We start from the raw sequence: 27,677 nt of genomic DNA, 5'->3' as shown, positions 1-27,677 counted from the left end.
TGGAGTTAGTGATTGTTTTAAAGACTATCATGAGTCCTTTGGCCCTGTAAAACAATTCCAGTCACTGCTTTCAGTGGCCAGACCTTCAAAACTTGCTCACAGAAGGAGAGCTTTCATTAAGGGAACTTTCTTTGAGGGAGCCTGCCTCCCTCCCCTTATCTGCTGGCCCTATTCCAAGAGAGGATGTTGGGAGCCATATCAGGACAAGCTAATAACTAGCAGGTGAACATCCTGAGATGGCCAGCCTCAGATTATTATATAATCTGAGACTGGTCCGCCCTTATTAAGCAAGGCTGTAAGAGATTCATTTTAGGAAAGATTCCTGTTTTAAGTGCTAAGAAGAAATGCAGAGAGAAATAACTTAGAGACTATAGGTAACATAAGAAAGCAGTGTGCAGAATGCAGAGAAAAAAAGAAGCTGGAGAGTGAAGAAAGAACAGACAGGTTTTTCCTTACTAGGGGACAGAACAAGTCATTTCTTAATAGCAATGATGCAGTCTTATTAAAAGGAACAAGCCTTTTCTCTTACAAAGTTGGGTTTAATTTACTTAGCATTAAAAGGGTAGAAGCAATTTCTTTCTCTATGTAATAAAGATTGGAGCTCATCTTTCATCCAGAATGAGTGAGTTCTTTCTGCATTGATGCTTGGACTTTTACTCCATATGCATATGTAAGTATAGATGTGTATATAAGTACAATTGTGAGAATGTTTGCATGTGTGTGTGTAAAAATATAATTATGATAATGTATATAAGCTGGACCTAACTGATTTGAGTAAAAATATAAATGTGCATTTATTAAATCTGTGTGTAAAATTATACATGCTTATACATATTTGGCTATGTAGAAGCTTTTCCTTCTGCAAGCACTATTCACTTCTCTTGGTTCAATAAAAGTTTATTGCTCCAAACATCCCCCTGGCCTGATAAGCAAAAGGCCTAGGGACAAAAGAGAAAAGGCTCCAGCAAGTAATACTCTACTTGATCTCCTGCTGTTTTAGAATGAGGTGCTAAGTGCCAGAGACTGCTGTTTCTGGTCTCAGAGGAACAAAGAAAGAGGGTCAGTTACAGTAGCAGAGCCTAGTGAATTAGACATAGATAAATAAATCAGCTACAGTAACATAGTAACTTAGATGTAGATAAGTAAACTTAATATCATACAGCAACCCTAAATATCTTGTAAGACAAAGTCTTACCCTCCACCAATGCTCTTCCTCCTCTGCTGCCCCAAGAAGAACCAACACGAGAAAGAAGACTAATGCCAGGGCTGGCCCCTGGCAAGAGGAGTCAGTCTCCAACATTAAGGCACCTTCCCCATTAGTCATCAGTGACATGGAGAGCACCTCTGATCCTATCCCCTCAGTAGTCAGTTCTTGACCCTGTGGTCAAAATGCTCCAGGTTGGGGGGGGGCAGAGGAGCCCCTAAAGTAGTTTCAGAAAAAATCTGCATCAAATTGCAGAGAACTTTGTTTTGCCAGTCAGAATTCAGAATTCAGGCTTTGACTGTGGCCAAGGTCAGGATTAATGTTTTCTTTTCCATGGGCCTTTAACCCAGTGAGGCAGCTTGGTAAAGGGCTGCTACTGCAGTCCTGGAACTCTGAGGCATGGAGAGAGCTGTAGTTCTTTTGAAGGTCAGTACTCCAATGTTAACAATCTCTTTATTAGATGTAAGAGGCAGGAAGCCCAGTTCAACTTTGACTCCTGCCTTAAGAATGGCAACAGAAAAAGTCCTGATAGCCCCAGGTGAACTGGTTACAATTTTTTTGTCAGCTGCTTGGGATCTAGCACCCAGGTCCTAAACATGTCTCCATTCTTTTGTTATTGGTTCCTACTGGAAGTCTAGTGCCTTTTCGAGGCTGGTTCTCTTGAGAGGCAAAGCCACTGACCTGACACTGAAGGGAGGTATTCCTTGAGGGAAAATCTAAGTCCAGAGAGATAGCTGCCGCCTTTCTGTTTCACAAGCACAAAGCTTGTGCTTATTTTTACAATGGCCTTTTTGTCCCAAAAAGGTCTCCTGGTTTGGCTGTGTGACTAAATGCTATTTGTCCTCTTTAGAGGACCTCTATTCTCTAGACTCTCTTCTTGTTTTCTCACCATCCCACTTGAGATGCTTGTTAGTAGTTGTTACAGGTCCTCTTTACCACCGAGGAAATACAGAATTCTACTAGAGACCAGAAGGAATGTTCTAGATCCAGATGGAAGGCCCTCACTCCTGCCTGTTGACTTCAATACCCCTGAAGGTAGGGAGTGTGCAGGTTTATCACCAGGCTCCAATGGTGGGTCTCTGAGGGGCTGGAAAACGCCCCACCAATTTGGCTAAGGTAAGGGAAAAATATGAAGAGAAAGATGCAGAAACTTGAGGGGTTAAGTTGCTGAGAGAGTAGTGTAAGCTTCAGAGAAAGTAAGATTGAAGTGTGGTTCAGGGTGTGTATACAGCATCTAATAGCTGTAGAAGAAGATGCAGAAGATATTATAACAGAGAGACTGAAGAAGAGAAAGAGGAAAGAAGGCAAAAAGTGCAGGAAGCTAGGGAAGAAAAGAGACAGAAAGAAGAAAAAGCTAGAGAGCTAAAGAGAGATAAAAGACAGGAAAGGAACTTATACTGGCCACAGTAGTTAGAGAGACTAGGAAGAGAGTACCTGGCAACAAAAGAGAATTCCTGGCTAAAGATCAGTGTGCCTATTATAAGGAAAAAGGACACTGAGTCAGGGATTGCCCCAGGATAGAGGGGAAGCCCACTCAGTGTTTTGTGGACACAGGGGCCCAGCTCCTATGCCCAAGTAGGCCAGTGTCCATCAAAAGACCTTGGGTTCAAGAGGTTACTGACAACAAACAATACTCGTGGACTACCGGAAGAACAGTGGACCTTGGCGTGGGCTGGGTAACCCACTAGTTCATGGTCATCCCTGACTGCCCCTTTCCCTTGCTCATGAGAAATTTGCTCTCCAAAATGGCTTGCATGGGCTGAAGTGGCTGGGTAAGGCCATGTGTATGCATATTTGCAGGCTGTGTATATGGAGCTTAAGACCTGTCTCAGTGCACAGTACCTGATGCTAGGAGATGTATGACTTAGTGCTGTTCTGCCTAGAACACACTGCTCCTGCCAGTCAGGCACTAACAATTATTACCCAATCCAGGACTTGAACTGTGGTAGAGTGGTTGACTTCTGCACTACTATGCCTAACCCCTACACTCTGAGTTCTTTGCCACCTTCTGGAATTTGGTACACCATTTTAGATTTGAAAGATGTTCTCTTCTGCCTGAGCTGAGTACCCCAAAGTCAAAAATACTTTGCCTTTAGATAGAATGTCCCAGAGGATGGGACCACTGGTTAGCTGACATGAACAAGATTCTCCACTGGTTGGGGCAATCTGGTCACCTTGCTGCCCAATCCTGACCTGCAGCCACCACAGCAGGAGTATCAAGTACTGGCAGAAGCCCATGGGTGGAGGAAAGACCTCCTGACAAATCGACCCCTGCTGAAAGCCGAGGCTACCTTATCCACAGACAAGAACAGTTTTCTTCATGAAGGTCAGAGATGAGTGGGTGCTGCCATGGTGGACAACACAAATATCATCTAGATTGGACAAACCTCTACCCCTCCAGCACATCAGCGCAGATGCCTTTGCCATCTCTTAGATGTGTTGATGAAGCCAACAACTGCCTAGAGGAGACAGCCTCGATAGTCATCAAAAAGATACTAGAAGAAATCTTCCCCCGATTTAGAGTGCCCAAGGTAATCGGGTCAGATAACAGCCCTGCTTTCATTGCCAAGGTAAGCCCAGGTGTGGCTAGGTATTTAGAGGTCGATTAAAAATTACATTACATCTACAGACCTCAAAGTTCAAGACAGACAGAAAAAAATAAATAAAACTCTAAAAGAGACCCTGACCAAATTGTCCATGGAGACTGGCACAGACTGGGTGGCACTCCTTCCCTTTTGCTCTCTTCAGAGCAAGAAATACCCCTTCCAGATTCAGCCTTACCCCCTTTGAGATCTTATATGGGACCTCAGCTCCTCTGACTATATTAGATGATGTTATTGAACCAACATGTCATAATAATAATCATTTGTATGCCAGGCTAAAAGACCTACAGGTGATACAAAAAGAAGTCTAGTCACAGCTGACAGCATTCTATGCCCGGGGACCCCTGAGACATCTCACCAGTTCCAGGGCAGAGACTCTGTCCACGTACGATGACATCGGGTCCAGGCACTTAAGCCTTGCTGGAGAGGACTGTACATGGTGCTGCTGACCACCCTGACAGCTGTCAAGTGTCAGCCCTCACCAGCTGCGTACTAGCTGTTGGGAGGGATGGGGGGGGGGGCTGGGACCTCGAGGGACACTCAGATTTTTAAAAGCTCCCTAGACTTGCACATCAGATAAATTAATACATCAGAGATGTGACTAGGGGGTTCCTATAATGCTCACTTGAAGAGTGTACTTTAGAAACAAGAATTTTATGTTTGCCCTGGGTTCTATCGAGATAGGGCCCTCAAACGTAGGTATATAATTTCTATTGCAAATGATGTAACCCCCTTACTATAAAGACATTACATATGTTAGTACTCCTAACACTTCTTGGGCCTGTGCCTCAGGGATCACAACCTATATAAGTTTAAAAGTTCTAAAAGACAGTCGTGACTTTTGTGTGTTAGTTCAGATAGTGACTAGACTGTTATACCATCCTTATAAAGATGTACTGAACTGTTAGGATCCTGATGCCAGATACTAGTGACTAGACAGAGAGAGAGAAAAACAAAGCAAATTGAAGATGGTTTAAAGACTGGTTCACCTGGTCCCCGTGGTTGAATACCCTAGTTTCTACCCTAATGGGACCCCTAATAATTCTTTTGTTACTTCTAACCTTTAGACCATATATATTAAATAGGCTGGTGACTTTTATTAGAGAGAGAATTAGTGCTTTACAATTATTAGTATTGAGACAACAGTACCAAGCTCTTGCCCTAGAGGACCTAGATTCAGAAGTTCCATGATTAGAACTTGGCACAAGAGAAAATGGGGGCATGAAAGATCCCAATTTGATATTAGTGCAGCTATTTCTTAAGAATGAGAATCTTTTAAGTTGGCCCTTGCTTAGCCCCTAGATGTTAGACAATAGACCAGAAAGTACAGAAAGCACATTCCTACCCACTCTCTAGGAAGCTGCCCGACCATAAGAACAGATAGTATAGATCGTACTTACTGCCGGGCAAATTACAAGGCAGGAACATCTCCAGGAAGCTGACTGACCACTATAGATTGTGCCCCAGGACAGGAAAATCTTTATCAAGTTAGATGTCCTTGGAACTGACATAGCTGCGCTGACATAGCTATAGCCTTGTCCTGGGAACTCCAGGAGAAAAACGTCTGCCATGTCAGATATCCTAGGTCCTTCTCCTGGGAATCCCAGGACAGGAAAACATATATCAAGTCAGAGGTCCTTGGTATTGAAATGGCTGCATTGATATAGTTGCAGGCTTGTCCCAGGAACTCCAGGATGAGAAACATCTGCCTAGTCAGTTATCCTTGGCACCAAAATAGCTGAGCTAATGAAACTGTGTAATCCTAAATGACTATTTAAGCTGTACATTTCTGCTGCTTGAGTCTCTTCACATCCCTCCTGCATGAGGACCATGTTCAGCCCCAGTGCATTGGTATCTCAAAGTAAACCTCTTGTTTTTACATCAAGACTGAGTCCCGAGTGTTTGTGGGGTGGTGGGTGTCCTCAGGACCTGAACAAGTGTCTCCTCAATCTGAGGGTCTTTCACTATAATTAAAATAATTTCTTACTAAGTTTTGAATTTATGTAAGTAAAACAGCTCTCTGTTATTTCCAGGCATTATTATTTCCAATTCTTCAAACAGCTAGAAAAACAGATTATTAACATTTTAGATGCTTCTACATCATCTTTTAATTCTCTAATTTTAATTTCTTTATCCTAGCAATTCTATAACCTCATGTAATCTCCTTCTAATATTGTTTATTTATGAATTATATATAATTTCCTACTTTTCCATCCTTACCGTTTCTTCCTGGGACCACTTTAACTCTCTATACTTGGTGTCCACAAGTTCACACTGCCTAATTAATGCAGCAGTCATAGGGCCAGAGGGCACATATATCACCTTATGCCCACATTCAAGGCCAAGTATGGCGATGAACTAGTTCTACAAAGGACCATGTAGGTATTTATGGCCTTATGGTTATGTTGTCGAGAACCATAAAAAGATGGTGTATTAGTCAGGGTTCTCTAGAGCCACAGAACATATGGAATGTCTTTCTATATTGAGGGTATTTATTATGGTGACTTATTGTAGTCCAACCCCCCAACAATGGTCAGCTGTGAATGGGAAGTCCAAGAATCTAGTTGTTGCTCAGTCCCACAAGGCTAGTTGTTTCAGCTGGTCTTCTGTAGAAGTAGATTCCAAGAGACATGCTGGCAAGTAAATAGAAGCAGTGAAGAAGAGAGAATCTTTTGTCTTCCAATGTCCTTATGTAAGTCTCCAGCAGAAGGTGTGGTTCAGATTAAAGGTGTGTACTACCAGACTGACCTTGAACTCAGAGATCTCCTTAGGTTTAAAGACATGTACTCTCTTGCCTGGGCCTATGCTTTCCATAGCCATAATGCCTCAAAATCTCCAGGTCAGAAACTTGTGTCTTCCAGCCTCAGGATCTGGATCACATGTGAGCCCTCCAATTCTATATTGTAGCTTATTCCAGATGTAGTCAAGTTGACAACCAGGAATATCCATTACAGATGGGTATGACAGGCCTCAACATAATCAATCACCTCAGAAATGGTAGAGAGAAAATAAATAAACCTCAGAAGATCCTTGGCTCAGCAATCTAGCTGAATTTATTAGCTTCAGGTTCAGTGATTGATACTGTCATTCAAAGGTGTCTATAAAGAAATGGGAATAAGTCAAGCTTCTTTTGGGGCACAACTTTGATTTTATCACACAAGAGGTAGAGACACACAGATCCCCAAGTCTTCAAAGTGACTTCTCGAACAGTCAGGGATACTCAGAGAATACCTGCATAAAAAAAGGAAAAAAAGATAGTAATTACAGGAGGCAAAATTCCAATGATCAGTGATTTTACACTCTAGAAGAAATAGTAAGGAAGCCAGGGTACACAAAAATACATTTTGTGGATGAGTGCTATATATTTGTGTGGTACCTGTGAATATGTAAATATATCAGCACACAAGCCAATGTTTAGATCAATATTCCATGTCTTTCTCTTTAAACCTTTGCCTTATTGATATGAGATAAGGACTCTCACGGAACAGTAAGTTTGCCTTTTTGTTAGACTAGCTAGCAAATGAACACTATCACTTCGAACCACCACAACTGATATCAACACTGGGGAAACTGGAAGACACAGCCCTTCCTAGCTTTTTACATGAGTGCTAGGGATTCAAACTCTTATGCTCATGCTTACAAAGCAATAGGTCTTAATCATTGAATATCTTTTCAGTATTACAAACAAACAAATTACACAGTACAACTTCACAGGACTTTATTCTGTGAATGAAAACTATTAAGTGGGGTTTATATGATTGAACACAATTATTTGAAATCTGTATGCAAATTAAGCCTACTAGAATACCAGAAGACATTTTAGTTCATCCACTTATTCAATATGATTCAAAATTAAAGGAGAAAAAAGTGATTTTTATTGGTTTATTGTTAAAAATGTGCATCCTCTATTGCTTGAACAATCCCTCCATCTCTGCTTTATCTTTGTCCCAGCTCATCTTATAGACAGGACACGTTTTGGGTCAAAAATTGTGTGGGTTGATTATGATCCATAACTCTCTACTAGTAGGAGTCCTGTCTGGCTACAGAAAGTGCCTACTTCAGTATCCCTATCCCCTAGTGCTAGGAGTCTCAACTACAGTCACTCCATAGACACTTTGGCACTCCCCAGCCCCATTCAAATCTCTGGCATGCCCTGAGATTGTCCCCTCACCCACCTACAATTTATGTTTGCTTTCCCCTGTTCTCCCTAGAACTGAACCCCCCACTTCACTCCTCCCCCCAACCCTTCTTACCTCGTTCACTCCCTCCACTTACTTCCAATACCTATTTTATTTACCCTTCTGTGAAAGATGCGACCATCGTCCAGTGTGCCCACATTGTCTCGTGGCTTCTTTGGGTCTGTGAATTATACCAAGGTTATCCTGTACATTACATCTAATATCCACTTATAAGTTACTACATACTATGAATGACCTTTTGGGTCTGGGTTACTTCACTCAGGATGATATTTTCTAGTTCTATCCATTTGCCCACAAAACTCATAATGTCCTTGTTGTTAATAGCTGAGTAGTATACTGTGGGACTGGGAAAGGCACCCTGGTTCCTGGTTGAGCTAAGGCTCCAAGCCCCTCCACAGGTAGAGGACCAGAGGTCACATAGGTTCAAGACAGATCTCCATTATAATGAGGTACCTGAGGCCTGGAGGTTTGGCCAATAACTTTTCCTTTCCAGACACTTTTCTCTGCAATAGGTATTTAATCTTGGTCCCACCCTGAGATGTGGGGTACAGTTTTACTCATCCACCTTCTGTCATGGCAATAACTGTCTTATATTCATAGATTGCCTCTTCTCATTGGGATTCACTTTGGGAGCCACAGAAAAGGCCTTCGCCTACAGAGTCACAGTCTAATCTCCTGTAGAAGGCCTCTCTGCACTCCTAGACACAGCCAAGCGACTACCAAGCATACAGCCCACCACCTTCAAGTCAAGGACTATCCCCTTGGGAGTAGCAGGAGCCCCTCTCTTCTCTCGTTTGACCCTGGCTAGGTCCAGTTGTGGGTAGAGGAGGGACTTCGTTCTTAGCTCTTCTATAACCTCCAGCAGTGCCAGGATGCCCAACAGCCTGAGAACCGGACAGACCCAGCCTTTGCAGGCCTGGGAACCCCTGAGCCAGCTCTGGCTGTGTCCTGAGCCTCAGACTGTGCTTTCCCCACCCTGGAGCTGTGTCTTGCAACTGCCCTATAGCCTGACACCTGCCCAGCGGTTGCATGGGGTAAGCTAAGTGAACTTCCTGCATCCTGCCTCCCCAAGTGACTGAGCCAGTGTAGCACCACTAAACTTATGTTTTCCATTGTGTAAATGATTACTGTGATTGAGACACATCCCATGGTCAAGAACCAATCCTTGACACTATTAATGATACTCTGTTATGCTTGCAGGCATGAGTTTAGCTATATGTCCTCTGAGACGCTTCACCCATCATTCAATGGAAAGAGATGCAGAGACTCACAGTCCAATATTACGTGGAGATCAGCGAGTAATGGGAGAGTTGGAGGAGAAATTGGGAGACCTGAAGAGAACAGGAACTTGACAAGAAGAACAATAGAGTCAACTAACCTGGACCTTGTGGAGCTCCCAGAAACTCAACCAACAACCAAAGACCAAAAATGGGCTGGGAACTATGCCCCCTAGAAATCTGTAGCAGATGCGCAGCTTGGTCTTCATGCAAGTTCCCCAACAACTGGAGCAGGGACTATCCTGAAATCTGTTACATACCTGCCTATGGATCCTGTTCCCCTAACTGGGCTGCTGTGTGTGGCTTCAGTGGGAGCGTATACACCTAGCCTTGCAGTGATTTGATATTCTGTTGGAGAGGGACTGTGATATCAAGAAGGAAGTTCCATCTTCCCACAGGAAAAGGGGAAGAAAGGAGGTAAGATAAGTATGAGGAGGTGCTAGGAGGAGAGGGGGGATGATATTGGGATGTAAAGTGAGTAAACAAATAAAATTAAATTGAAAAAAAAATACCTGACCTTTACGAAACTGAAGCAGAATTGCACTAAGTTTGAGGTCAGCCTCAGCTGCATAATGAATTTGATATTAGTCTCCTTTAAATATCAAGATCTTTTCTGAAACATAAATAAAATACTTACTTCTTAAAATTATATACTAACCTTAAAGATGTAGGACTCAATCCTACATCCAGGAGGTCCCACTCAGGGAAACACGGAGATGGAGGTCGATGCAATAAAGAAGAGGTTTAATAATCCAGTACACTGAGGTGACCCTGTAGTTGGGATAGAGGTGACCCAGAAGAACAAAGGCCCACACCCTTTATACTGTTTCAGAGTATAGGCTTTAGGTTAGAGCATGAGTTGGTTATTTCTCTTTGGTGGGGCCTATTACTTTTTGAATTCATTGGTAATCACCTATTGTCCTTTGAATTCATTGGAGGCCTTTGGTGGGGAAATAGTTTTGGCATGCAGAGCTGGTGGTGAAGGACCCCTGCTAAGGGCGACTAGCTCTTTTCCTGGAACAGGGTGTTGGCCTAAATTCTACCTGGTGTTTGCCTAAGGCAGCCTTTGTTCTTAAGTTTGAATCTTACAGGTTTAATCCCAGAAAACAGGCATGCAGATTTCTGAGTTCAAGGTCGATCTACAGAGCAAGATCCAGGATAGTCAAGCTCAGGCACTGAAAGGGTTGGAAAACAAAAAGTTAGTGATAATGTAATGGAAAGGGGCCATGTTCCAGCTCCAGCAAGCAGCAGAACTTGGCAACTTTGGCCATTAGGCTCTGGCTATAGAGTCAAAAATAGAAAGGACTACTGGGACAATTGATGCTGGTTAGCTGGAGCTAAGAAATTAGTTGTGACTAAGAGACCAGACTCATCGGAGGTGAAATCTTCTGAAAAGTGTTGTCTGAGAGCACAAAGAAGCTATGTTCCAGAGATAGCCAAAGTTGTACCTCAAACTGCAGCTGGACTTGGTAATGTTTAAGAGTCACCCAGGCGGTACTGGTTTTGAAGCATGAAAGCGTCATGTCATGAAGAGCTGCTGAGTCTTATTCTGGTGTTCAGGAATAGCATAGTTTGGGGTGTACCCAGGCCCCTCCTCTGACTCAAAGAAGAAGGGAAGGAAGGATGGGGAAAAGATTGTGGAAGTGGGGGTGACCGGGCGGGTGGCAGTGAGCAGGAAGTAAAGTGAATAAGTAAATAATAATAATAATAATAATAATAATAATAATAATAATAATAATAATAATAATAATAACGTATTTACAACAACAAAAGTCTTTGCTACCAAATTCAGTGAACATATTAAGAAGATTAAGATCATTACTGAGTGGGCTTCATTTCAGAGCTGCAAGGTGTGAATAACAATTCAGAAAGTGTAATATATTGAAAGACCCCCGAAACGGGGAGACCCTCACTCAAGTCTCGGGATGACACGACCCCCCCAAGAACTCACACAAGACCATCTTTGCTGTAATCACATGAGGTTTATTGATAGGAACCAGTGCACTGGGGTCGAGACTTGTATCCCACGCAGGGGCAGTGGAGTTTGACGACGAGGGGCTGGGAGAAAGGGTATTTAAAGGGAGAAACCACAACCCGAGGGGGCAGGGATGGCGTCATTGGAAAGTGTGGAGAATACCAGTGAAAAATCACAAGGAGAAACTCTCTGTTTCTCAAGATAGTTTCCTAGGAGAAGCTGCTTCCTGCTTCTCAAGATTGTTTAACTTTATGGTCCACTAGTTCCTGGGAGAAGCTGCTTGAACCAGCAGATGTAATTACCTATTCTATAGCCCTAGGAGGGGCTTCCTGGAACATACAATTCTGAGGCCTAACCTGTTTCTTCTGCTCTAAACTTTGTGTCTAGGGGGGTAACTTTAAAACTTTTACCTTTCATTATCGTGTAAATAAAATTTAAGCAGAAAAAAACATCACATAATAACCTGGATATTTGTCAAAAAAAAAAAAAGCATTTTACAAAATTCAAGATGCCTTCACGATTAAAGTCCTGGAGTCATTAGGAATAGATATAGCACATCCTAAAACAATAAAGATGAAAGACTTTGTTCTCTTGAAGGAACAACCTGGCCTTCCTGTCTGGCCTAGGGGTTAGCTAACATCTGAAGGCTAGATCTCTTGATCTCAGCTTTTGTTTCACTTTCTGTTTCTCCACTGTGCTTCCACTCAGTGGTTGGGGTATATATTCTGTGTACCCAGTAAAAGCTTTGCCATTCATTTTCTTGAAACATGAGTGACCGGAGTCTGTGTGTTTCTTCTTAAATCTCGAAGGCCTGCGTTGGGTTCTCAGTATCTTGATGATGCAGGCATCGTCCCGCTAGAACTTAAATGTGTGACTATGGATAAGCTCTCAATCTTCAGTAGTCTAAGCGATTCTGTGAAGAAGATGCACCACTGAGATAGTGAACATTTGAAAGGAGAATTGTTAGGGGTCAGTTAATCAATATTTACCATTTAGATTCTTATAATTAGAGAGATGGAAAGATATTCTAGACATCTAATTTGAAATACCTAATGCACGTCTGAAATAGAAAGGCTGAATTTATGACAAATACAACATCTAAAATGAAAGATACTAAGCTAGTAAGGAAACTAGGGAAGGCAGGTAAGACAAGTGTTGCTAGAATATAAACGGTTGTATAAATTTTTTGAAACAACATTGGGTATAATTGTATTGTCTCACAAGATGTCAACTTCATGTCTAGATTGTTAGTGGATAATAGGTTTTATTGATGAAAATGGCCTGTAACTTTCCTAATTTTGAGACCCTTAAATATAGTCCGGTTGTGGTTTGCCCTGGAGTTTTCTGTATTTTGATGCTAATTCCACTGCCCCAAGGACAGCTGCCTAGACTCGTACTCAGGACTCATGTGACTTCAGCAACACCTTCTCCCCATTTAATTTGTAAAATACAGGTGAGGGCAGGGTACAGGATAGACTGAGGCCTGTCACTGGATGAGAAGGAAGGATGGGTGGGAGAAAAGTTTGAAGGAAGAGGAGGAGACAGGAGCGACAGGGAGAGGTTAGGATTCCATGCTGTACCTTTGCCCGGTGTTATGAATGTTTTTAAGGGATGGATGTGTATTGGGCTTTGTATGTTTAGGTGGGCAATTATATCTTATCAATTGAGTCGAAGGTTATTGTGTTTTGTGTTCTTTCACGTGTAGATTTAAGTGTAATGGAGTGTGGGGCGGCTGGTCTGGGCTGCCACGGAATTGGGATGTGTGTGCCTGGCATGGAAAACTGCCTTGGGAACTAGATAGGTAGAGAGATTGCTGCCAGGCTCGGAGAGAGGCCTTCGGCAGTGTGATATGGGATGGAGCAAAGCTGGTGGGGTTTTGCTGACAGAGAATTAAGCTATCTAACAGATATCTTGGGGCACTGTGGTGCCAGACCTAGTGTGGGATAAGAGACAGACTTTTTTATTTTTTATATTTTTACAATAACATAGTCCCTCATGTTGTGGTGACTCCAACCATATACTTATTTTGTTGCTACTTCATAACTGTAGTTTTGCTACTGTTATGAATCCTAATGCAAATATCTGATATGGAGGATATCTGATACATAGGTTGAGAACCACTGGTCTATGATTTGCGTGGCATTTGCCCAAAAGACTGCATTTTGATGCTATGGACAGAAAACCAAAAGCAAAAAAAATAAACATATAATATATATCACTAGAAATCATGAGGAAAATGAGATGTGGGGAGATTCAAGGGCTCAGTATTGACTTCAGATCGTAGATGTTTTGTTTTTGTTTTTCATTTTTAATCTTGTTTACCACTGAGTCAAACACAGAACCAACTACATCAAATCTTCCCTCTGATTTTGTGATTACTGCCCGAGGAAATGACACGTATAGTTTCTTATGTAGTTCCAGGAGAAATTTCCAGGAAATCTATGTGCAGACAGAATACCTTGACATAGCTGTATAGATGTACCAGAAAATATTGCCTTACATCTCTGAACATTCTTAAATATGTTTTCTGCTGAAGGACCAATGGATGGATACTAAGACTATCTGTCAGAAATAAAAAGCAAAGAATAATTTCTAATATAAAAATAGGGAAGAGTTGACTAACGTTCCTACTAGACTACTATGGGTAATATGAGGAAGTTTAACGTGAATGACAGTAGCATAAATGGGCAGACATAAACAACAAACCAAAGCAGTAATTTTTGTTCTTAAGTCTCCTTTTAGTCTGATATATTTACTTCAAACTTGGTCCCATTTGCAACATTTTAATAGGAACATAAGTCGCACGCAAAACCAAATTATTTGGTGTTCTTCTCGTCTCCTATTCTGACTTAATGTTGTAGGTGAAATATGCTTCAATCACACTGAATTTCTTTAACTCAATTACATGGAAATCATATCTATTCTCCTCAATCATGGGAAAAATACCTTTAACTGATTTTTTTTTCTATTGATAGAATAATGGAGGTAAATTCCACTCTACCATCGCTGCATACAACCTGATGATTTTTGTCAGATGAACAAATTGTATGGGAGAAAGATTAATATTTACTACTAGGCAGTGTTATTACTGCTTCATGCAGTTTAAAAGAGTGAACTAAAGACACTCATTTTCATCAAGGGATTTCAAAACGTTTCCCACTTCCAGAAAAAAATGGGTGAGCATAATGAATCAATTTAAACTAACAGAGTAACATTTTGAGAAAGACATAAAATGCTATTCTGTGTTTAACAATGCTTTTGAACCTGATAACCTATGGTTCCCAATTACTCCAAATAATCGTGATAAACTTTTAAATCACACACACTCTTGTTCACTTTTTTTATATTCTGAAATTAATCATTACAAAGGTTCTAAACTCATGACAATTTTTAATCACTCAATAATACAGTAAAGGAAGAAAAATCTTCAGGCTAACGAAGGGTTCTTGGTATTTTTCAACTTGTCTGAAAATAGCATAATAGCCCTAAACTGCGATTCAACAAAAAAACAAAAAACATTGTTACTTTTCGTCCATTTACATCCTGTAAAAAGTGCATTTGCACGTTAGAAGGTGGACAAAGGATTTTGCTTCGGAGTCATTGATTCAACTAAATAGTATTTGGAGTCTCACTCGGAATAGGGTTCCGATTAGCTGCAGGATTTAGGAGTTTTTCAAACCAGTTCACTGTCCTTTGAACAGTTTTCCCCCTACCCCAGAAAAACCCATTAGGGACATGGGAAGAGGAGCAGCCAAAGTTTCCTAGTTGCTGTGACGAACTGGGAGGAGGTTGGCTAAGGCCCCGCCTGCCTGTCCCTTTAGTTAGTGGGAGCAAAACAAAACAAAACAAAACGAAAAAACCAAGCGGCCGCCAGTGTGATTGGAGTGCGCATGCGTGTGCGCGGCGAGCTGGGGAATTCGCATCTGCGCAGGTTGAAACAGTCGCCAAGGATTCTGCGTGTTTTGTTTGTGAGTGAACGCTGGGGCTTTGGAGTTTTGGTGTGGTCGCGGGTGGTCGAGCCCTGGATGATGTAATGAAGGGTTGTTTACAACCACATCTGGGGTAGTTGTGGAGAAAGTAGGCTATGCGTTGCTGGCGGCGATAACGTCAGAAGGGGGCCGTCACGGGCTCCTGGTACGTGTGAGTGCGTGTGCTGGTGCGCGCGTGCGGTCCGGAGGGCGGCCTCAGAGGCTTCCGGTACGTGTAAGTGTGTATGCGTGTGCGTGTGCGCGTGCCCGTGTTTGTATCTCTGTTGTCCGGAGGGTGGCCTCAGAGGCTTCTGGTAGGAGTGAGTGCGTGTGCCGGTGTTTGTGTCTCTGTTGTACGGAGGCGGGGCTCAGGGGCTTCTGGTACGTATGAGTGCGCATGCGTGTCCGCGCGCGCCCGTGTTTGTGTCTCTGTTGTCCGGAGGCGGGGCTCAGGGCTTTCTGGTATTCGCCCAGGTGAAAGATCACTGGTTTGGGAACCCGTTAAAGTATCAAGGTTAGTAAGTTAGCCTGACAAGTTTCAGGGAAAAAAGCCTAAACCCGGTGCACAATTAACAGAGATCCACCGGCTTTTGCCTTTGCGGCAGAGTGCTAGGATTAAACGCATGAGCCAGAATGCTCTGCTACAGATCTGAAGACTAGCTTTTAGAAGCACTTTGATACAAAAACTTCAGAAAAGAAACGTTTGAGCTCCTTGGAAGTGTACTTTGGGTTTGGAATTGCCATAAAGCTATAAAATCATATACTCTAAAACCACCCCAACACTGAAACTAAAGAACAACCCCCCCCCCCCAAAAAAAGACTTAAAACAAATTATGGGCTATATTTTGGACAAAACGTTGATTTTGTGTGTGTGTGTGTGTGTGTGTGTGTGTGTGTGTCCTCAGCAGCAAGTATCAGCTTGAATTTTTATGCCTCTTGAATTAATAAAGGAAGTCAAATGGATACCAGAAGTTCAGCCACTGAATACATTACAGAAATTAGATTTCAGATCTCTACAGCCAGGATGTGATTATAGTAAGATGCATGTTCAGTTAAGTTTGTTAACTCAAATGTGTTTTCCTCTTAAAAACTATGCACATATTTTATGTTTAGTATCTTTGTGAGAGCTCTTAGGATAGGATTTTTTTTTTTTTCATTACAACTGAGACTGAATATTTCAATATTATTCATGTTTTTTCCAGCTTTTGCCTAGGAAGTATTTATTGTTTTGTAATGCATTGAAATAAGTTTCTGAAGTATAAAGTTGAATTGATCTAGCCACCATACTCAAGGTGATCTCTAATTTTCATTAATAATAAACAGTAGCATTTTGGTATGTGAACATAAGTGAATTTTTGTTTCTGATATTCTTAGATTATGAGAGATGAACTAGGACTTTCAGGGCAACTGTTTTACTTGCCTTTCTTTGGGATGAGAGCAGTTACTGAGGAATTTGGGTATTACAGTAACAATGTGGGAATCTCATGCCAGACATCAGCAGAAGAAAGACATGACTTCCTTTGAGTTTAGACTATTCTTTCCCCTGCCCAAAGAATATATGACAGATATGATATAGATAGGGTATAGCAAGTACACTGGAAGAAAACCAGGTAGGCAGTGACAGTAACACAGGTAAGAATTGATAACTGATTGGCACTAGTGGTAGAAGGGATGATAGGGGTAGACTGATAGGAAAAAATAGAAATCTAATGTTAATAACAACAAGGAACATTTATTGAGTGCTTTATGTTGGGTGGCATTTTAGGTGTTGTGTGCGTTAACTCATTTAATTATTAAAAAAATTATGACATCGATGCTTTATGTTTACCTATGTATTTGAAAACATTGCATTTTCCTGAGATAGCTAGTTAGTGGTAGAGGTGACAATTAAATCTAGAGTTTGTTTTAGGCTTGAGACAAAATCAAGAGTTAGAAGGCCTTGCAGAGTAATTACATTATAGGGGCAATGAGTACAGGAAGCTTAACTGTAATTTCTAGACACGCTGGCAAGAAAAGAGGAGATAACATATGCTGTGAGTTCAAGTTGGGACATGTAGGTGAGATCTTTGGTGTGGGATCATCTTGACCTGAACTACCTGTAGGCTTGGCCCATGCTCCTGTGTCCCTTTCTAAGTAGGGGTAAGAAGATGGGTTTTGCTTTGTTTATTTCTGTTCTTCTTTTCCAGCCACACTGGGTTTTCATCAAATTCACAGGCTTGTTTCACTTTTCCTCACATTGTGAGGCCTTTGTTGTGAGTCAGAGGTAGAGGAGAAAGATCCTCACAGGGTACCTGCCTTTGCTCCAAACAATGGCTGCTGCTGTCCTCTCCTAGTCTTAATGTTTCAGATCTGTGAAGAAGAATGTGACCTGCTCTTGGTCCTAATCAATAAAAACCTTCCTTAAATTTCATATTAGTTGCAGACACTTTTGGAATTAGATGACAAAACTTTTTTCTCACTGAAGAATCCCTTTCCTTAGCTCTGTTAGTTTACTGCCCTGGATCTCCTCTGGTGGATCAAAGAAAAAATTGAAACTTCGTAGATTGTCTAGCTGTTTGCCATCTGATGCCTTAGCTCATGTCCAGGATCTGCCTGCCACCATACCTGGCTTATGGTGACTCTTTTAGGAATAAATTTGTCATGTTTTCTATTTGATCAGTAAACTTAACAGCCTTTCTGTTGACTATTTTAAAGTTTGAGATGTGATATAGAAGAGTATTAATTAGGATCTACTTTTAATCTGTTTTTTAAATAAATAAAACATACCCATATGGTTGTTTATAAGGAGTCCATGGTTTGTGTGAGACAGAAAGTTTTAAAATGAGAGTCAAAAGAAAAGTTGACAGACGGTACAGAGACTAAATTGTACTTTTTTGTTGTATATCGACTGGAACTCATTGTCCTAGTTTATGAGTTTTTCATTTCACATTTAGAATTTTTCTTTTTAAATTGGAATTTGTTTCTCAAAGCAATCTTTATTTTATTTTGCTGAGAGATTTATTAGAGGATGAAAAAGAAGCTTGGGAAATTAATGAACTTCACTTTATTCTGTATCTTAAATAAGGCTTGAATCAAGTTATGAATTCTACATATTTTCTTCCTCAGATTTTTCTCAGATGACTTAATATTTATTAGAACATGGTATATTGAGTTCCTAAAAGTATGGTCTAAGTGAGATTCAGAGAAAGGTTCTCTAAAGATTAATAAAAGGAATAGAATAACTATGTATAACTGAACACATCCCATAGTATAGTATGAGTATATTAAGGAGTAGACTGTGGCAGTATAGGTTTTTAAAGGCAAATGAGCATGCTTGCTGAAGATACCCATAATAGATATTAGTAGCAAGTGTATCATTAGTACAGGCTTACATATTCAGAGGTTGTGTGTGTATATGTGTGTGTGTGTGTGTGTGTTTGTTTGTGTATGTATGCAATAGACTTCATTTAGGAGTGAGGAGTAAAGCTGTAGCAGAGACCTTTAGGACAATAATTCTCAGGTAGTCAGTCATATGTGAGAACCTGAACCTCTAAGTGGCTTTATGTGTTTTATTAGGGCTGATGCTACTCCAGTAATATTCCAAAAAAAATTCTCAAAAGGTAAAACATTACAGATGCTCTCAGTTCTATTCAAACTTTTGCATGAAAAGAAAAACAATATAATTTGTAAAAGTAGTCACCTTTACTAATTTCTTCATTTCAGGGAAAATTCTCAGTTACTTAATATTTGGAAGTAAAGCAGCTGTTTTGAAGATTAGACCTTATTAAGGTATGAGGAGTATGTGTGCTTCGTTTCTGCTTAGCTTCTTACTTGTACTGTAGAAATAGGTAACAGTTTGTATGTATATTTCACAGGGACACACACACACACACACACACACACACACACACACACACACACACAAGTAATTTTGGTAGATGCTCTATTTGTTGTAGAGCAGACAATCCTATATAAGGAAGAGCTGCCTTTTCATTGCCAAAGCGTTGCTGTAGTGTTTCCCTTGGCCTTCTCTCTTACTTAATAGGTGAGACACATTTTGAAAGGATCACAGTTCAGCAAGGTACAGGGGATGGGAGAGACAGGAAAGGCAAAACCACTTGTTAACTCTTGTGCCCTGTCTGAACTTGTTTTTCCATTTTCTGGCATGACCCTTCACCATTCCTCTTACCTCTAGGCTGTCAGAGTAGTTAACAGTGTTTTCCGTTTGCACTTTAATTAACATGACTTAATCATCTTAGTAACTTTGTTAAAAGTTTGCGTTCATTATATAACTTTTTACATAGATGTCCTCATGTAGGGACAATTCTCTCTTTATTATTGCTCAAATAATCCTGTCAATAAGGGAAAAAGAAGTACCCCTGGACACTTTGATGCTACTGGTCCATTTCATTTAAAGCTTATACTTGCTTTGGATGGTCTGGAACAGTGTTGGAAATCAGAATATGAACAATAGCTATTATAACTAGCAGTGAAATAGACAATTTTATTAGTACTAGGGGAGCAGTGGTGAACCAGACTTAGTGATTGCTTCTTGGAGTTTGCACCATAAAGGAGAGAAGAAATGAAATAAATAAGTATAAATAATAATGTAAGATACTAATATAGTCTTGTTAAGAATAAAATTAAGATTATGGACTATAAAGGCATATTTAAAATAAATTTTATGAGGAAATATAATGTATCTGTGATCCATCAAGGAAGATTGAGAGAAAATTGAAACTTGTCTCTGTTTATTTTAGGATTTCTAGTAGTTAGATTAGATTAATAACTATTAAATAGATTGGAGTTCAGGCAGGTTGAGAAAGCAAGTAAATAGAAAGTATAGTTGTGGACTTCAACTGTTTGATCTCAGAGGAATCATTCATGAAGAAATCGAGATGTACAAATGAGTATAGTATAACATAGGGCAAACACTGGTATTTCTGGCCATCCAGGTCTATTTTGAATTGAATTTTATCAGATAGGCAAACCTTGCGTACGAGGAAATGATCAAGTCACCATGAGGAGTTTTATAAAGGAAACACAAACTTGTAATTAGTGTCTAATCCCGAAAAGATATTAGAAAGGTAACTTTTCAAGTTACAGGCTTCCAAGGATCATGAAAGTCCTCATAACCCACAGCAATCTACTTTTCTTTGACTTTTATAAGACCACATGTCAGACAGAACAGGTGTAACTTACTGCCACCTTCACCGAAAGCCTACTTTACCAGCAGACACAGATTAGGTGCACAGGGGCAAGGTGCCCCTTTGTAAGAGAAAATGCTAACCATAGTGAATAGGAAGTTCTGGAAACGGTCAACGGGCCCAGCGCACAGAAGTTTTCTACGTGTAAATATTAAAAGCAGAAAGGGATTGAAGCTCAGGAATTTATATATATCTCAAGAATTTGATGCTAAAATTAGATGAATAAGCTCAATAATATAATTCAATAGATAAAAAAGCCTGAGTGCTTAAATTCATGGAGGACAAGAATTAAAATATGAGAGAAAATTAAAGGAGGATGACTTTATTACAGGTAAAAACAAAGGTGGAAGGTGACTGTTTCTCCTGGTGTAAAGCTGCTGAGTTCTTATGTAGATGTCTTGGGTCAGTACTTAGGTCTGATGTGCTGGATATTGAAATATGTATTAGAGATTTTGTACAAATTAAGTGTACTATCTCTAGGTGTAGTTTTATTTAAGTTATATTTTTGACTACTGTGATACCGTCTTCTGCCTTGTTATATGCATTCACTCATATATCTCACTTATGTAAGTGGAGGCAATGATTTTGCAAGTTGCACTAAATACAGTTGTCCAAGCAATACTGTGAGTGCCTTTTTGGTCATGGAAGGGGCATTATATATACTGTAGCAGCTATACTGTATCGATAGGTGATGGAGACTCTAAGAGTGTTGCACTCTGAACCATGCATTCAGTAAGTGTTAAATAAGTTTCAGTGATCCAGGCTCTAGTTTATAGACATGCATACCATTTATTTTAAAATGAATATGGAACTCATGACGTGCAGAATTATACACACTTCTGATTGATAAAAAATGACTTTCCCATGTGGGGCACCATTGAAGTGTCTGGATTCGTAGTCTGGTCAGTAGTAAGCAGAGGTAATAAGCATTACATAGTTTTGATGGCATCTAAAGATTTTAAACTAACTTTATGCAATTGTGTACCTTTATTGACTTGTCATGTTTTGGGTTTAATGGGGCAGTGTAGTTGGAAAGAATACTGTTTCTGTAAGTCTGTGGGTGAAATGCTTATACCGACTGGCCTATTTGAGTTGCAAATGGAATTGGAAATGATCTCAATGAATTGAATTTCTCAAAATACACCAATAGTAGACAGATTAGCAGCAAATAAAAGTGCTAACAGTGTACACTAGCTGTAAAAATGACACAGTCAAAGAAGGTATAGAGTTTGAGGCTTGAATACCCTCTTCCCCTCCTTCAGAATCACTTCCTACCCCATTACAATTGTCCATAGTATACAAAACAAAGAGGAACAGGAACAAACAGCTAGGAAAACGAAATGCATCTAAGAACGGGGTAGATAACACAAAGTTCCTAGGTGCTTGGATGTAATGCTGGGTTGATAGTCTCTTCCTCTGTGCTGTGAGTCTGATCTTGTTCAATGAAGTTACTATTAGGGCATAAATGTAGGCTTCTGTCTTTGGCTCCTCTTTTATTTAAGTAGGTTAGGGAACCTTAAACCAAACCCTCTTGATCTGCTGTTCCCTAAATGCTCTGTCTTGGATGTGCAAAGCAGAATATATTAGAACAGCACATACAGTTGAATGATTTAAATTAAACAAACAAACATACAAACCAAAAAAAAAAAAACCCCAAAAAACCAAAACAAAACCCAACAACTGGAATCTTTGCTTTTAGAATGCCTCCATGTATAAATGAGAGTCTTTTAAGCCTGCAGTCATGATCTGTTTTGTTATTCACAGAAATGCATGGTACGTGATATGGGCACTGAGTGAACTTTGTAGAGTGTGCTTAACAAACTAAGCTGCTTACTGTTCATGCCATTGCCATCCTGGATGAGGCTTTTTCTTGTCTGAAATATCCTACCATCATATTTATTAATGAGGCTTATAAATGCATAGATAGACATGTAGACCTCATGTTACTGATTGCAGTTATTTCTACTTCTAGGTACTTTGATATGAACTTAAGTTCATTTTAAATAATGAATTGGCCCTTCTAGAGAAAATAGATTTTTCTCTTACCATTATTTATGAGTGCATTTCATTCTTCCTTTTTACTTTCTTCCGTAAACTGCCTCTTTGGTAAGGCTTTGATAAGACTTAGTTGAGCCTCCAGATCAACTTGATGGTTTTAGTCTCACCAAAGGCCTTCTCTGGCCTGGGGTAGTCTTTTTTTTTTTTTTTTTGATATTAAAACATAATGAATTAGGTTGAAGATGGTCAGATTTATAGATGAAATGATTGCTATTTGGGGAAAGTCTGGGATGGTTCCATGCAAGTAATCAGTACCAATTTTCTACCTATTTGAACTTTTCAAATTGTGTGTGTGTGTGTGTATGTGTGTGTGTGTTTCTGTGTGTGTGTGTGTGTGTGTGTGTGTGTGAGTGTGTGTGCGTGTGCGCATGTGTGTTGAGGTGGGGTGGAGCCTATGCAGCTGAGTATACTTGTCTGTGAAAGCAGGAAGTAAGAGCCATCATAGGGAATTTGAATATTGATAAGTGAATAGTTAACTATAATTCCAAGTATTTGGAGGTAACTGCATACAAATAAACCTTTCCTGTTTTGTTTTCAGAGTTTGAATAATTCTGTAAAGGGATTTTCGACAGAATAATGTCTTTGGTAAGGTAATATTTAAATTTCATTTAGGATATACAGTGACATGAACCCATACACTTATTTGTGTAATAACATGATCTACTTTATGCTTTGATTTCAAATTAGCCTACTTTTTATTTGAATTTTTCTATAGTGACAATAAAACAGAAAACTGATATCTTTACTTTTTTATAGGATGATGTATTATAGTTATATTTGATTGTTTTCTTATCTTCATTATTTATAATATCTTGTCATAAGCTCTACTAATATAAGAAAGTGGAAGAAAAATGTCTTAATAAAGACATTGCAGTTTTTCTTAGTTTAACCCACAGGCAAATTAATTTCTTCTGTTTTTTGTTGGCTTGGTGGTGCTCTGCACTCTCGGGGCAGAAGCCCACACGTGTCTAGCAGCAGCTCCACTGCACACAGTAGGCAGTGTAGAGTGCCAAGATGCTGGAGATGCCAAGAACATCTTCTCAAGCTGTAAAAGCAGTAGTATATCAGAGGGCTCTGTGAGCCTGAGCTGGAAGAAATAGAGTGCTACTCCAAGGATATGCACTGCATTATTGTCAGGGTACAGAGCCTCTTTCTGAAGAACTTAATTCAGGATACTTGTGCAGACCTCTGCATTCTAGACACAGGACTTCTTGGCATCAGAGGAAGCGCCAAGGTTGTGGTCATGCCCAGAAGTCACATTCAGTAGATTGTGAAGCTCTTTGAGAGTAACAAGAACCTCTCCAGTAATCAGAAAGAATTGGAAATCAAACAGGAGCTCAATTTTTTGAAGTCCATGCAGACAGTTATCATAGACCTGTTGATTCTGCCTACTTCCTTGAAGAAGGAACTACTGAGTCTCACACAAGGGGAAGAGAATCTGTTTGATACAGGAGATGATGATGCCATTATACTTGGAGATGTACAGCCACCAGAGTTCACACAGAGCGCTGCCACAGGACCAAGTATTGCTAGAGATGAAATTGTACAGGAAGATTCCAGAAATAAAGCTAGAACTTTCTGTTTCTGAGCATACAAAACAGATGGACAAAGTCTTTTTCTAGTTCACCAAATATGCTTTTTGTCCCAGTGAATGGTCTAAGCCCAGATAACAATGCTCTTTCCAAAGACAGAGTTTGTCACAAGAGGAGGTCTTGTATACCTTGCATATGGAAGAAAGGCATACCAAGAAGCAGTTTTTCTTAGAGAATGTTCCAGAAGGAGATCTTTTGCAAGATAGTAAGGCATCAGCTGGAAATGAAGTCATTGACCTGTCTGATGCTGCTTCAAACTCTACAAATCTAAGTCCTTATGGAAAAGACACTACAAAAGAAATGGAATATAATATCCTTGTTAACTTCTTTAAAACCATGTGCTATTCCCAAGAGATTGTTGAAAAGGTCATTAGGGAGTATGGGCCTTCTACAGAACCGTTGTTGCTCTTAGAGGAAACTGAAAAAGATAATAAAAGACTCCAAAAAGACAGAGACTTTCCACCAGGTGCTGTGTATCCAGAGGACAGTCAGAGCAGAAGTGCAGGAGGGTGGGAGCAGCATAAACGAGCTCACAACAGGTTCCACTCCAAAGAAAGCACAGTCACACAGAGCAAAATACGATGGAAAGATTTTCTCAGTTACTGCTCAAAGACTCTAAACAATGTATCTCAAATTGCAGAACTGATTTTTTCAAAACAGTGTAATAGGACATGAAATCTGGGGTTCAAAGCAGAACTCAAATTGTACTGTAGATATGGAAACTGATGGCCTCTCGACCTCTGCTGCCTCTGCCTGCTCTAAAGATAACAGTTTTGTTTCAAGGGGAACTTTAGGGCACCAACAGAGAAATCCAGATTTTCCTGAAAATACTTTTCAACAGCAAGCAGAACTTTGGCTTCCAAATAATAATAAGAAGCCTGCCTGTGAAAAGCATTCTGGCTGCTGTAGCTCTCCTCAGTGCAAGGCAAATTATCCCCCACTTTCTCCTCCACCGCTGCTGCTGCAGCTGCTACCTTCAGTTACTGAGGCTTGATTGGGAGGATCCTCTGATTATATTAATTCCTCAGTTACAAGGGTTCAAAGATTTCAAAATACCTGAAAAATACCATATAAGCCAGAATTAAAAAGTGAACCAGGAAGCACAGATTTGAAACATATTGTTACAAATGGGAGTAATGTTGGAATTACCCATGGTCTGAAAAAGTTCTTTAGTTGCCATGGAATAGCAATTACAGTTGAATATTTTTGGAAGCTTGACTACAGAAGCATCACTTGTGTTTGTAATATCATAGGTTCCTACCTCACTTAGAGGACAAGACTGGGGCTATAATTGTAACAAATTAAGAGTTTGTGGTGTTCTGGAAAGAAATTGTTACAAAAAGACTGCTTCAGTACACATTCGTTTACTCATGTATTCAGTACACATTTATAGTTCCTGATGACCCTTTTCGAAGAAACGGACGTTGGCTAGAAGAATTTCTCAAAAAGGAGGTCTTTCTTAGAGACATGCAGCCGGTACTCAATGCCTTGCCAAGTGTGGGCATGTTTGACCCTGACTTCCGGAGTCCCAGCACTCAGGTAGCCAACACCAGCCGCCAGCCTCCATCCTGGATCAGGCGTCTTCAAGCCCTTGGCTTCCTCAGCAGCCCCTCTTCACATCCCTGGCCACCCTATCCATGCCAGCACAGAGATTGCTCGTGGAGACCAGTGAGCTGAGGGAGTCACAGCTGAAGATCTTCCCTGACTTTGAGCAAAAACTGATGATCAACTAGATTCTGGTAGCTCATCCATACATGAAAGACCTGAATGCCCTGTCTCCACTGGAGTTGGACTGACAGCTGGGCTAGAGCCCACTGATGACCATCTCCCCAGCCCTGCAAGATGGATTTTTACATGTTAGGCATATATTGTCCTGCTTTTTATCTACTGTTGTAGATTATATTTCACTGAATTGTTTGCTGATGGCGTTTTGTTTGTTTGTGAGGTCTGGTTATGGTGGTTGTATTGTTTAGTTAGTTGTGGAGATTAAACCTAGGCTCTTGCAGTGCCAGTCAGCACTGGCTAACTATTTAGTCCCTAGTCCTTGCATACACATGTCCTCACAGTATAACGAGCTTTGTCTTAAGCCTTCAGGACATTATACAAGCCTCATATGTCTTTGCGAAATGTAGATAGGGGACATATATACTGAGTTGTTTTTGAAGATTATCTTTAGTATATTATTATATTTTATAATAAAATGCCTGCAGCTTTCCCATGAATATGTTTTAGTGTATCTAAAAGTGATTTGCTAGGCCTCTGTGATCTAATGCTGCAGAGGATGGTCATGTGTGACAATTATTCAAATACCACCACTACCAACAACAAAAAAAAACCCCAAAAAACAAAAAAATTCTTAGCTTAACTATGCTGGTACTTGCTGTGGTCCTAGCATGCCAGTATTCAAGAGAATGTGGCAGTAAGATCACGTACTAGGTCTCTCAAGGAGACTCTGCCTCAAACCAGAAAACAAAATTTTACTTTGTAGCTACACTGGTCATATTTAAGTTCTGTATTTTCCCATTCTGTTTGCAAGGTTCTACTGGATAGATATTCCTATCCATAATATCCTTGTTATTTTACTACTAATCATAAAGTAATAAAATTACTAGTAAGCACTGTCACAAAAGGGAATATGAGGCCATGTTATCAGCCTAGGACACAGTAGGCTGCTATAAAAAGTATATGCCTTTTTTTTTTTTTAATAGATACTAGACATAGCTTTTTGCATCACCTCAACAGACTGGTTGCAAATCCCTCATGTAACATTATGTCCCAAGTGCTTGCTTTGTGGATTTTGTTTTGTTTTCGTGTTACTACCTAACAGTGATACATTTTTACTTACCATTTCCCTTACCCTATTAATTCTTCCCTAAAAATGTTTGCCTTTTAAATTCAAATTGGATTCAGTGCCTCCTACCCTCTGTAGACTACTCTTAAGGACATCATATTGTACTGTCATCTAGGAAGACAAATTGACTACTTGATTACTTGGAATTATTGAGTGAATTTATATATAATGTCTACAGATAATTTTTATTGAAGAGTACATTAACCTAACTTGTAAGAGAATTGAGTATATATAAAAATCAATGTATTATATTGAAAATAGTAACTTACCTATTGAGTGGGTAGTGACTAATTTTCATTGAATGACAAATTAATAATTTAAAATTTTTGTTGTTTGTTTGCTCATTTTAGTAAGCAGTTAGGTAGATAGTGGCTCATATACCTCAGCTCTGCTAGCTCTCCCATCATTACAGTATCAGGGACATACTTGTTAAGTTAGAATACTGAATCCATTTTCAGAGCTTAGCCCTAGATCTTTCTTTTGGTTTCTTTTGCTGAGCTCCATCATAATTGATGGGCTACAGGTCCTTGAGAGCACAGAACTCTGGCCGCCCCTCTGGGCTTCCAGAGTTCTCATTGTTGACACATAATAGTTGAAAGAATTTCCCTCCAGTTTTGCTTCAGCATGTATGCCAGCTTCCGAATTTTAATGGATTTTTTGAATACTTTATTGTTAAAGAAGTATAATTAGTATTTAAGTTATTATAAGCTAAAGAATTGATTTCAATAGATAAGCAGAATTGTTTCAAGAAAACTAGTTGCTGT

General features: G+C 40.0%; 1 protein-coding gene and 1 pseudogene across 31 annotated transcripts in view; both read left to right on the top strand.

Moving 5' to 3' along the window:
* Positions 1 to 15,192: 15,192 nt before the first annotated feature.
* The window catches only part of Pot1b (protection of telomeres 1B), a 58,130-nt gene continuing 45,645 nt past the window's right edge, over positions 15,193 to 27,677 (top strand). For 10 of the 31 annotated variants that reach the window (XR_015628994.1, XR_015628987.1, XR_015628986.1 and 7 more), the window contains exons 1-2: positions 15,193 to 15,226; positions 23,009 to 23,055. Coding sequence is in view for 10 of the 31 variants with exons in the window: in XM_087568107.1 (XP_087424233.1) it covers positions 23,047 to 23,055 (9 nt within the window). In the remaining 21 variants the exon portion in view is untranslated. Of the gene's footprint in view, positions 15,741 to 18,781; positions 18,826 to 18,928; positions 18,995 to 23,008; positions 23,056 to 27,677 lie in introns of those variants that run through there. The other 21 variants (XR_015628993.1, XR_015628992.1, XR_015628988.1 and 18 more) reach the window with 7 other exon arrangements.
* Positions 23,531 to 25,932, top strand: N4bp1-ps2 (Nedd4 binding protein 1, pseudogene 2; annotated as a pseudogene).

The sequence above is a fragment of the Rattus norvegicus genome, chromosome 9, assembly GCF_021556685.1.
Source record: "Rattus norvegicus strain SHRSP/BbbUtx chromosome 9, alternate assembly SHRSP_T2T, whole genome shotgun sequence".
In the NCBI taxonomy this organism is placed as follows: Eukaryota; Metazoa; Chordata; class Mammalia; order Rodentia; family Muridae; genus Rattus; species Rattus norvegicus.
The sequence above is the reverse complement of the archived record's forward strand: the minus strand, read 5'-3'. Positions and strand labels throughout refer to the sequence as shown.